The sequence below is a fragment of the Accipiter gentilis genome, chromosome 28 (genome assembly GCF_929443795.1).
Source record: "Accipiter gentilis chromosome 28, bAccGen1.1, whole genome shotgun sequence".
Classification (NCBI taxonomy): domain Eukaryota; kingdom Metazoa; phylum Chordata; class Aves; order Accipitriformes; family Accipitridae; genus Astur; species Astur gentilis.
This window is the reverse complement of record NC_064907.1, coordinates 21,700,770-21,712,069: the sequence shown is the minus strand read 5'-3', so window position 1 is coordinate 21,712,069 and position 11,300 is coordinate 21,700,770. Positions and strand designations below refer to the sequence as shown.

Sequence of the window (11,300 nt, the reverse complement as noted above, 5' to 3'; positions counted from 1 at the left end):
AGCCCCCATGTCCGCACATCCTCACACCTCTACCCCCAGGCAGGGCTCAGCACCCCCAGGGACCCACAGATGTCCAAGCTGCCTCAGCCAGCACCAGTCCCATGTCCCACTGCAATCACCCACAGCTCTTGCAACACCCTGGTGCCAACCCGCTGACGTGGGTCCCCCCCTGCCTGGCCTTGACCAAGACTGAGCCCCCTGGAACAGGAGGAAGCATCACTGGGGATGGGAACATGGAGGAGACAGCAGGTGCAGCTGCAGCCCCAGGGTTGGGGGCAAACAGGCTGGTAACAGGCTTAGGAACTGCCCCCCCCTCCCCCAGGTGTGGGGCCCTGATAACCCCCCCTATGCAGGGGTGGGGTGCAGCCCAGAGCTGTTTACAGCCAGTCCCATGACACAGGGGAACACATGGGGCTCTTATCAGCTGCCCCAGTCCCAGCTCCCTCCCAGGGCGTGGGTCCAAGGAGGGGCAGGGCAGAGGCCATGGGGCAGCATGTGACAGGGGACAGTGCCCAGGGCCACCCCAGCACCCCACCCCACCACCCCCAGCCCCAGCATGAGCATCAGCATCAGCTTACAAAGGAAATCTTTATTGAGTCCGAGGTAGCAGCAGTGAGGGGGGGGCCAGGGGCTGCCCCCAGGGACCCCCGAGCAGGATGGTTGGGCAGCGCCTGATGTCCGCACCACTACAGCAATGGAGGCAAAGCTGAATGCAGCACACACAGCCCACCATGGGGGGATGCCCCACAGCCCCCAAGCCCTCCCAGCAGGGGCAAGGACCAGCCCTAGTCCTTACTCAAAGAGGAATCACTGCCAGGGGATTTTAATTAAGTCATTAAAATAAAAAAGTGGCCTCCCATAACTGCTAATCTAAAGCTACAGCGCAGCAGGGGAGTCACACCAAGGACAGGCACAGCCTCAGCACTGCACCCCCTCTAGAAACTTAGCGCCAAGACATTTATATAAAAAAAATACTTCAGTGACAACACTACGCAGAACTGAGGAAGCCCCAGAGATGATGGTAGCCCCCATCCCGCAGTGGGAAAAGCCTCCCCGGCTCCTGGAGGGGAGGGTGGCAGCAGGGAAGCAGGAGCAGTACGAGCCCCGGTGCCTTCACACCTTCAGGACAGCATACTTGAAGACAGCCATGATGGCAGCACTGATGAGACCCGAGATGGGGACGGTGACAAACCAGGCCATGAAGATGTTGCGGAAGAGGCGCCAGTCCACTGCCTTCCTGGAACGCAGCCAGCCCACCGAGACCACGGAGCCCACCTGCCCGAGGAGCCAGGGCACAGCTCAGCATCGCAGCAGGACGGGGTGCCCACCACCCCGCAACAGCCTTGCCCACTGGTACCCAGGGAAAGCCTCAGCCATGGGGCCAAGGGTCTTGCTTCAGCCCTTGGGGACCCAAGCAGACACCATGCTGGGAGAGCAGGGCAAGCAGCTGCCATCCCAGAGCAGTGATGAGGACAGGGCAGTGCAGCACTCCGGTTCCCATGGCTGCTTGGCAGAGCCCTGGAGTCCATCAAAGGGGTTTTGTTCTCCCATCACCTCCTCAACTGCCCCCTCACCCGGGGACTCCCCCCAGCCCTGGGCAGCTGCCGTCACCCCACATTGAGATGCAAATGACAGAGCTGGGACCTGAAGGCTGGCCAGCAGCCTAGTTTGGAACCTCCCACACAGCTCGGCCTTAATAGCACCAGGATTTGGGGGAAGCTGAACTTATACCAAGCCAGCACCATCCCCCTCCTGCCACCTCCACCTACCTTGCAGTGGGTCGTGCTGATGGGGAGGCCAACATTAGAGGCGATCACCACCGTCAGGGCAGACGCCAGCTCGATGCTGAAGCCGCTGCAGAGACAGAAAGCACATGAGAAGCCAGGCACCAGACCCCCTGCACTACCCAGCACATCAGGCTGGCTCAGCCCAAGCCAAACCTGGGACCGCTCTCCTCAGGCAGACCCTGTGCAGCAGGGTCAGCTTCTCACTTAGCTCTCCAGACCCCCAGCTGCCCCAGACTGACACCCCCCAAGGGATGCAGGGAAGCATTATGGGGCCACACGTGCCCCAGCTCTACCACCTGAGCAATGGAACCCCCAAAAAGAGCATGGAGAGGGGCTCCAAGGGCAGGATGCAGCTCTAGGACTGCCTGAGGCCTCCCCCTGCCCCAAGGCAGACCTTACCTTGATGGTGTGATGGGAGTCAAGTCCTTCCCCATCGTCTGGATGACTCTCCTTCCCCAGACCCACAAGCCGATGCAAATCCCTGCACCTCCATAGAGCAGCAGCCAGATGGGAGTTGCCACCTTGGTAGCCACATCACCCGTCTGATAGACCAGGTAGAGTGCGACCAGGGGCCCTATGGCATTGCTGGAAGAGAAAGGAGAGCTGGTCCAGAGGCTCTGGGCAAAGTAGGCACCAGCCCCAGCAAGCAACCCCACCACTCCTGCTGACCCAACTGACCTGACATCATTGCCACCATGAGCAAAGGAGCCAAAGCAGGCTGTGAGGATCTGCAGGAACTGGAAGAGGAGGGACACCTCGGGTTTGTCCTGATCATGCCATTCTTCCAGGGAGCTACTGCTGCCCTTGCAGTCGCTGACGCCCATCTCCACCTGGGCTGTGTTCAGATCCACATCAGCCACCGGGTGGGCATCTGCCACCGCATTGCAGTAGCTGGTATAGCTGTCCATGCGGACCCTCTTCTTGGTGTCCGCCACAGGCCATGTCAGCTTCTCCATCTCCTCTCCCTCCTTGGCACGGAGCGAGTCCAGGGGCATGCCACAGATGGCCATGGTGTAGGAAGTGTAGCTGTTGTTGCGCCGCAGGGGCTTGTCCCCCGAATCCCCCATGCAGTCCCCCATCTTGGCCAGGTGCAGTTTATGCAGCAGCTCCTTGTAGAGACCGGAGTCCTTGTGCACAGTGTGGTACTGGTACTGTCCGCTGGAGCTCATCTGGTGGCCCATGGCCTGGTTGAACTGGACAAGGTTGCCATTGGGCAGCCGAACGGCTCCTGCCAAGGGAGATGGTGGGGGTTTAGCACCCAGGGGTACCTGGGGTGGGGGGAGACCACGCTGGCACCCCCATATCATCCCCCACCACTCACCGCTGTCAATGCTGGTTTCCTTCAGGTCAAGGCTGGGGAGCCTCTCCTGCTCCGGGGCCTCCTCCAGGTCCCCCAGGTTGAAGGAGACTGTCCTCTCCTCCACCGCTGCCCGGTGGGGTGCAGCCAACCCCACATCAGCAACGGGGCTCTTGGCATCACCCAGGGGCACCTTGGGCTCCTCGTGGTCCTCCTTCGGGCTAATGTTCTTCTCCATCAAGGGGCTTTCAGAAGGACTGGATTTGATCTCTCCTGTGAAGGGAGGCAGCTGCCATCAAACCCCTTCCCACCACTACACCCAACACCAGGAGCAAGCCCACACCCCTCACCACTCAGATTTATGGCAGCCAAATAAAGAATTTACAGCTTCCCCCCCATCCTGAACTTTGGAAACTGCTGGGCAGTCGCACCTTGTCCCGGGCATAACAGCCAAACCATCACAAGCCAGCTCATCTCCTATTTTTAGACCCCCCCACCCACACGGGGTGTGGTGAGCACCATTATGGGGCTTTTATGCCCATTCTTCCTACAGCAGAGGTTCCTCTTTGAGCCACGTTTGTCCCATTCCCGCCAGCCGTGGGATGCTTTGGACCCACTTCTGGGGTGGCCGTGATCCCTGAAGCTGATGGGAAGGTGCCCAGAAGAGCCCAGCTCCTCTGTCAGCCCATCAGCTCCAGCCTGCTGGGAGGACTCGCCTGCCTGGGCTCCTCTCCAGCTCCCACTGGTGGGTGACAAACACCTCCCGAGGGCAGCCTGGTTTCCTGTCCCACTGGAAGAGCCAAGCCAGTGGCACCAAGCCCTGGAAGCTGAGGCTGTTACTCCCCCTCTACCGGGAAAAGCATGTTTTCTCCAGGTGAAAACATGAGGTCAGCTCCTTCAGACAACAACAAAAACTACCTCCTTGTCACAAACATAACCATTTCCAAGCTAGTTTGCTCCCTGCAAGGGCCAGGCTGTCACATCCAGCCCCTCACCCTGGCATCAAGCCCCTGCAGAGCTCATCTCCCCCTGCATTACCACCTCCTCCCAGCGATGCTCTCAAGCAGGCAGGCTGCCTTAGCAGGCAGGGGAGCCTGTCTGGCAGGCAGGAGAGCCTGCCTTGCAGGCAGGAGTTAAGCCGAAGCTTGAACAGCTGGAAGAATGTCAAGGGCAGCTATAAAGCTGTTAGTCACACCCCAATTACACCAGTCTGACAAGGACACTGGTTATCCCCTCATCTCCAGTTCCTTAAGTGCCCCAGACTGCACACAAAATTTATATGCAAGACCACACACAGCTCCAGGAGAGCTGCCTGTACTTTTCAGGAGGCAGAACTTGGGACTGCTCTTTTGGATGCCTTTCAATAGAGATTTTTTTTTTTGTGCTACAGGGAAAGGATTTCATCAGCTTACACAGCTTTAAACTTGTGATCTGCATCTGCCAGGCCAAAGATTGATCAGCAGGTATGCAGAGGATTAAAGGTTACACCAGTTAACAGGCAGGTTGTCTCCTGCCTTTTCTTCTCTATTAAACAGAGAAATCAGGCTCATTTGTATTGCCTGCTGTCCAGTGCAGTTCAAGGAAAGATCACTCTGGTCAGAAATCAGCTGCCAGACACCGTTCAGCAGCACAACAGCTACTTTGAGGGGTATTTTGGGGACCCAGGGAACAGCTTTCTGGTGCTGCTGCAGGTTAAGAGCACGCAGGGTCCAGCTTGATGAGACGAGCCCCAGTGACTCAGGGTTTGCAGAGCAGCTTAAGCGATAACTGAAGCTGAGGATCCCTGCTAATAACAGCCCTGCAGCTAATGAGATCTCCCGCTGGGAAAAGAAGTTGGTTAGTCTGAGAGTGCCCTTCCCCAAAGGATTGCAAAGAGAGAGGCATTACTTACGTTCAATTTTCTTCTTCATTCTTGGACATACAAAGAACCAGACGACGAGAGCACAGACAACAGCACTCCCCGCCGAAATTAGAAGGATACCCCACAGAGGAAGTTTGTCAAAGCCCAGCACTAGGAAATAAAACAATGGATCTTTGAAAACCTCTGGGCAAAAGCCTCCTCGACATATGACTTTGCTCTTCCCGGCACAGGGACTCCATCACCTGCAACATCCCTGAGCTAATTTGCCTGCCAGGGAGAAACGCCAGTGGAAAGCCATCACTGACCACACTGAGAGCTTAACCCACACAGAAGCAGCCCCCCACACCCCCCGGTTACATCTCCCCCATCACAAGCTAATCTTTCACACGTGCAGACACTTTCCCCTCCCTCCCGCAGCCAAAGCCCATCAGGGATCAGTGCATGCCCTGAGCAGGGACAGGAGGCTCCTCACATCCCTTGTCTCCTCACTTGCTGCAATGTCAAAGAAAAAAACAAACACAAAAACACCCAGCACAGCTGCTGCGGCAACAGCACCGCTTTCCCCGGTCATGGAGATGATATGCAGGACCTCGGCTGCTCCCACCCAAGAGCCCCATGTCTCCATTAACTCCTCCAGCTGCTGGGGGAAGATGGTTCTCCTGCCCGACGAGTCCCTAGGAACTTAAGCTCAAGCTTCAAGGCATCCGAGGTGTTATGTGACCTAGTTACAAGCATTCTCACATGCAGCGTGACTTCTAGAAAAGGTTTTGCATTTTACAGCCTGCTGCAGCCCCCAGTTGGGGTATCAGGTGCTTGCGACAGCTCAAATCCTGCATCTTCCACTGCAGGCAATAATTTACTGCTCCTAATGCACCACCAGCAACATCACAGCTATTCTACCCATGCATGTGGCTATTTGCTTACACCAAGCCCGGCTCACTGAAGGCTACAAACCCTGCACTTGAGTGGCACAGAGCTCACCCAGCCCTCCTGCAGCTCAGGACTTGGGATAAACACAAATCCACCTTGGGGGTGCCAGGGTACAAAGTGATCTTGGAGCAGCATCACTGCTGCTTTGCAGCCCCGGTGCCCCCAGCAGCACCACAGCAACCCTGCCTTCTCCCCAGGCTGCAAAGCCAAAGGAAAGGGAAGCTGACATCCCTTCAAAATTCTTTCCAGCCACTGTTTACAGAGAAAACCCTGCAGAGCCAGCACTGACTGCCTTCATCCCACCTCCAGCAACTCCTCCACAACAGGAAACCCATGCTCAGACCAAAAACAGCTCACACCAAGTCACACCAGCAGACAGAGGTTATGGAGGCTCCAGCTCCGCAGGCAAAGCCACCTTCCCCTGCCAAGTCCTCTCCTCGTCCTGCCTGCAACCTGTCCCCTACATAACAGCCAAACAAGCATTTCAATTTGGCTTCTCAAACTGAAATACAAACTCTTCTCAGTACAGGTGCCAGCTCTTCTTGTCAGGGATAATTACTTTATTCTTAGGGACAAGGTGAATCAGGAGGCACAGCCTCCATCCCTGCTCCTAGCCTCGCTACCAGCAGCCCAAGGAATCTCTTCAGTGGCAGCCGGGTACCTGAGTTTTAGCACAGGTAAGAGAAGGTAAGGGGAAGTCATGTTATCTGCCAGTCCTGTGAAGTCTAAGGAGAAAGGTCTGGAGGGGTTTAGTTTGAGCAGGTCTCTTTGGTTGGGCAACTATCTAGCCCAGAACTCAGCGCACGCTAGCCTGCAGCCTTCTGTAACCGGCACAGGCCAGCCGCCTTCTAGGAGATTTCAGCCCTGTAAAGCAAAAAAGGGGTAAATCGTGCATTTAATGGAGGTTTTATAAAAAATTTAAAAATTAAGGTTCAAGTATTCTGACGCATACTTACAAGGGGCACCGGTATACATGATGGAGAAGAGGTTGATCCCCACAGTACAGGCATAGAAGATGGGCAAAGCCCGCAAGCCATTGGGAACAGGATCTGCCTGCAAAACAAGGATCAGTGCTGCAGGAAGCCAGACCCTGAGGGTTGCACAGCAGCCGAAGACCAGCCAAGCGACAGCCCCTTCCCCAAAAGGTGGCTTGTGCCTTCAGTCAACTGGCGACAGCAACTCGAACACCACGTTCCTGCAAGCCCTGCCAAAAGCCAGTGCTCCCAACAGCTTTTAGAGAATAACCCACAGGGGCTGACTGTAAGACCCCCTCCAGCAGCCTGGGGGCAGAGACATTGGGAGAACACCGTGGGTCCCATCAGGCTCCCCAGGAAGCCAGGGCAGGACCAGACAAGCATCCCACCACTCCCAAGGCTGGAGCATCTCATCTGCGCCTGCAGCAAGGGGCTGCCTGGCTCTTGAACCCCTCCTGAGGCTCCCCAGCCTGTGGAACTCCACAGTCTCCAGCTGCACGTATGTTTCCTTTCAACTCCCCAGGCACTTTCAGACAAAACCATTTGTCAGACAAAGCTTTCACCTCTTTCCAGCTGACTTGGATGAAATAAAAAAGTCCATTACCCACAAAGCAGCTTATTTGACCACATACCTGCACAGAGAGGCCCTCACCCGAGCAGCAGGAGCACTTAATCTCCGCTGCTGCCCAGCAATTGGGGTCTAGTGTCAGTACAAACACACCGAGCCTTACCAAATGCTGAGCAGGACAGAGCAACCGGACTGTTCAGCACCAGAATGAAGCATGACCGGGCCAGCCCAGCTTTGAAAGGCCAGTTACGCAAGGTTGCTCTGACAGCGGTGACGCTGAATTGTTTTAAAGGGCTGCCAAGTAGAAACCAGCAGTGATAAGATCTTAACACCTCTTGAACCAGAAATAGAGCTAAAACCTGAAATAATTTAAGGTAACCTCAAATACGCAGAAGAAAGTGTTGGAGTTCCTCTTTACAGCTGGCTGGATACCCCTGCTCAGGGCTGGCAGCATCCTGCGCTGGATCCAGGGTCACGATCACCTCATAAAGATGAGGTCTAAAGCTGCTGCCTCCATTTCAAGCAGCTTTGGGTGCCCAATCCCTCTTTCTGGGCTTTCAGACACACCCAACAGTGGGAACATGTCCCTGGAGCCAGCCTAAGCACCCCTCACCCCTACCTGGGGCCCCAGATGGGACGAAAGCAGTTTCCACAGTGCCAGGGACAACTCTGGCCTTCCTGGCTTAAAAAAAAAGCCATCACTGCTGGTCATTGCCTTCACCTGCAGCCTGACACAGGAGGAGGTCCAGCCTTGCACCAGGACTTAGGAAAAGCCTGACAAGGAGCTCTGATCTTATCAGTTCTGGCCTACTTCACTACTTGGAAACTGCAGCTGTTTCCAGAGGCCAGGCAGGACACTCCTGGCACAGATGTTTTGGAGGAGGTGAAGCGATGCCTCCATACCTCCCAGGCTCTGCTTTGGGGAGCAGCTACAGGCCTCCTTCTCCCATCCCTTCAGCTCCTCCTGCAGGGCTCACCCAAGTGTCAACACAATGATGGACATGCCTGGAGCCCCTAGGTGTCAGAAAATGGAATGGACAGCCCTTACCTTACGGAGGATGAACCTCCGGACAAGGAAGAACAGGATAGCAGACATGATGCCCGAAAGGAGGGGTGAGATGAACCAGGACAACACTAGGAGAAAAGAGGCAGGATCAGCATCCCGCTGCTAGAATGGGAAGCCCGGGGGCACACGGAGGCCTCACACGAGCCAGACTTACCAATCTTTAGCAGCTCGGACCACTTGACGCCTTCTTGTCCTTGGGCCACCAATGAAAAGCCAATGGTTGCTCCAACAATGCAGTGGGTACCAGAAATGGGGAGCTTCAAGAATGAAGCCACGAGCTGCCACACAGCAGATCCTGGAGGAGAAAGAAAATAAAAGCCTGGTAAGAAAGCTGTCATGGGGGCACCTTGGGGCATGCTGCCCTGCCCCCCCCCCCCTCCATTTTGAGCCCCCCATTCCTCACCGAACATGGCGCTGATTGAACCTGCCATCAGCAGCTGCTGCGTGGAGTTGTACATCTCCACGTCGATCAGCCCCTTCCGGATGGTCTCACTGACTTTGGCTCCCAGGAGGACAGAGCCCACCGTCTCAAAGACGCTGGCCAAGATGCAGGCTTGCCGGAGGGTCACCACTCCCGAGCCCACCGCTGTGCCGAAGGAGTTGGCCACATCGTTGGCGCCAACAGAGAAGGCCAGGACGAAGGCGATGATGAAGCCCAGGACCAGCATCCAGAGGAAGCCCGCCATGGGGATGGTGGGCACAGCGGGGGTTGGGTCCATGGTTTGGGGGGGTGTGAGGAGCAGGGCAAGGCGTTAATAAATTAGGTATAAAATTAAATAGGGGAGGGGGGTGGCTATAGGGCGCGGGGGAGCTCCGCCGTCCTACGGGGCCGCTGCCCGCGGGGGCTGGGGCCCTGCTGCCGCGCCATGGCCTGCGCCGTTCTTCATCCTGCGGGAGAGACGGGGCTCAGCGGGGCGGGAGAGGGGGGGGAGGCGGGTACCGGATACCGGCCGTTCCCGCGCGCCGGTAACGGCCGGTCCCGCGCGCGCCGCCGCCGCCCTCTCCTCCTCCGCAGCCGCCATGTGCCCGCCCCGCCCCCGCCCCATGCCGCCGCCCGTAGGCCGCCGCTCACCGGCAGGGCCGAGCCGGGCCGCGCTCACCGGGAAGGGCCCGCTCCGTTCCGCCGCCACCGCCGCCGCCCCCGCCGCCTCCGACTGGCGCCGCCGCCCGCCGCCCGCCGCGCTTTAACTGCCTCCCTCCGCCCCACGTGACCTCCGCACCGCCCGCCCCCCCCCCCCCGCTCCCCCTCCTCCCGCCTGACGCGCGGCGCCGCTCGCGGCGCCCATTGGCCCGCTCCTCGCCGGAGAGGGGCGAGGCCGCTCCGCCATTGGGCCGGCGCCCGGCACAGAACCCCGGTCCCGCCCCACCGGGCGCCGCGTCCCCCGCGCGGGCAGCGCGCCCCGGCACCACGTGCACGCTCAGCGGCGGAGCGGAGCGGATGCGGGCTCGGCTCCAGCACCGTCCGCTTTGGGGCCGCGTAGGTCTGGCCCACGGCCGGCACGGCCCCGGTACAGCTCTGGGCCCGGTGGCGCTGGACCAGGCACGGCCCCGGTACTGCGCCGGGTCAGGGGGCACCGAGCCGCTAGACCACCGGGCTGGCACTGCGGTGCGGCTCCGGGCTCCGTATGGCGTAAAACGCAGGCCTTGTGCTGGCACCAGCGGCTGGGGGCCAGCACCCAGCGGCAGCACGTGGCCCGGGGGGCACCCACCGCACTCCAGCACTGGCACAGCCCAGGTTCGCCCCTGGTGAAGGCCCCACGCAGGGACCGAAAACGGTTCCCACCAGGACCCACCAGGGCACCGGCACCCGCAGCCGGGTGACCAAAGCCTGGGGGATCCCACGAGGTCCCAGGAGGTTCGTGGGTCCCCCCAGCCTGGGTGGCACAGCCGGGGGGGCACCCCTGCATGCTGCTGGTGCACGCATCCCTCGTGTGCGGGCATGTGCGCACGCAGGGCCGCCACGTGCACGCACACGTGCGGCCCCAGTGGTGTTGGGTGCTGGTCGCCGTTCCCACCGTGGGGTGACCGTTGCCCGGCAGGAACCGCGGCTCAGTGGGCAGAGCCGCAGCATCTCGGCCCCGGGGCAGGGGGTCAGCCCGGCACGGGAAGCTGGGGTGTCCAGCTGAGGGAGGGAGGTTGTGCCAGGGCACGGGTCAGCGGTTCGGTGCCAGCCGGGGTTTGTTCATGGTGGGCTGTTGCGTCGCGGGGCCGCTGGTGACGTGGGCCCGCAGATGGCACCCAGCGGGGGGGAAGCAGCCGGGGTGCCCCGGCTCTGCTGTCCTGCTGCCCCTGCGTCACCGGGCCAGAGTCCGTCCCGTGTCCCCGTGGGCCCTGTGTCCCCGGCCACGTGCGGCGCTGGGTGCGTAGAGCCGCCGCACGGCCCAGGGCATGCCTGCGGGTGAGGGGGGGGGCATGTGTCGAGCCTGGGATCCCCTCGCCCCTCTCAGCCCCCCAAGGCGGTAGCAGGGGATGACCCCATGCCCTTACATCATCCCCGTCCCACATTCCTGTCACCCTTTGGTGGTCCCATCTGCCTTAGACAGGTGAGTCTGTTGGGGAAACTAAGGCAGGAGCTCCTGGATGAAGCTGGGAGGACCCATGGCCCAGGCCCCTGGGTCCCTTCCCCCTGCACCCCAAAAGCTGGGAAGGGACCCAGGTGTGCCTGCAGCCCTGCAGGGGTAAAGGCTGCCCAGGGGGTGCAGCACCGGGCACAGTGGGGTGCAGCTCCGAGCATGCAGGCAGAGCACAAAGGACATGGGGTGCGGGGCCAAGCACAGAGAAGTGCAGCGCTGAGCATGGGGGTTGCAGCAGTGAGCA

General features: G+C 59.4%; 1 protein-coding gene across 2 annotated transcripts; it reads right to left on the bottom strand.

Annotated features, from left to right (window-relative positions):
* Positions 1 to 564: 564 nt before the first annotated feature.
* SLC20A1 (solute carrier family 20 member 1) lies at positions 565 to 9,672 on the bottom strand. Of its 2 annotated transcripts, none has more exons than XM_049830762.1 (11): positions 9,584 to 9,672; positions 8,887 to 9,371; positions 8,638 to 8,778; positions 8,466 to 8,551; positions 6,832 to 6,928; positions 4,976 to 5,095; positions 3,109 to 3,357; positions 2,466 to 3,015; positions 2,187 to 2,372; positions 1,770 to 1,854; positions 565 to 1,275 (listed from the first exon to the last, which is right to left on the bottom strand). In XM_049830762.1, the coding sequence occupies exons 2-11, from the start codon at positions 9,200 to 9,202 to the stop codon at positions 1,114 to 1,116; spliced, it is 1,992 nt and encodes a 663-aa protein (XP_049686719.1). In that variant the 5' UTR covers positions 9,203 to 9,371; positions 9,584 to 9,672; the 3' UTR covers positions 565 to 1,113. The 2 variants fall into 2 exon arrangements, with proteins under 2 accessions (XP_049686719.1, XP_049686718.1); XM_049830761.1 differs by having other exon boundaries at positions 9,556 to 9,669.
* Between the last annotated feature and the right edge of the window lie 1,628 nt (positions 9,673 to 11,300).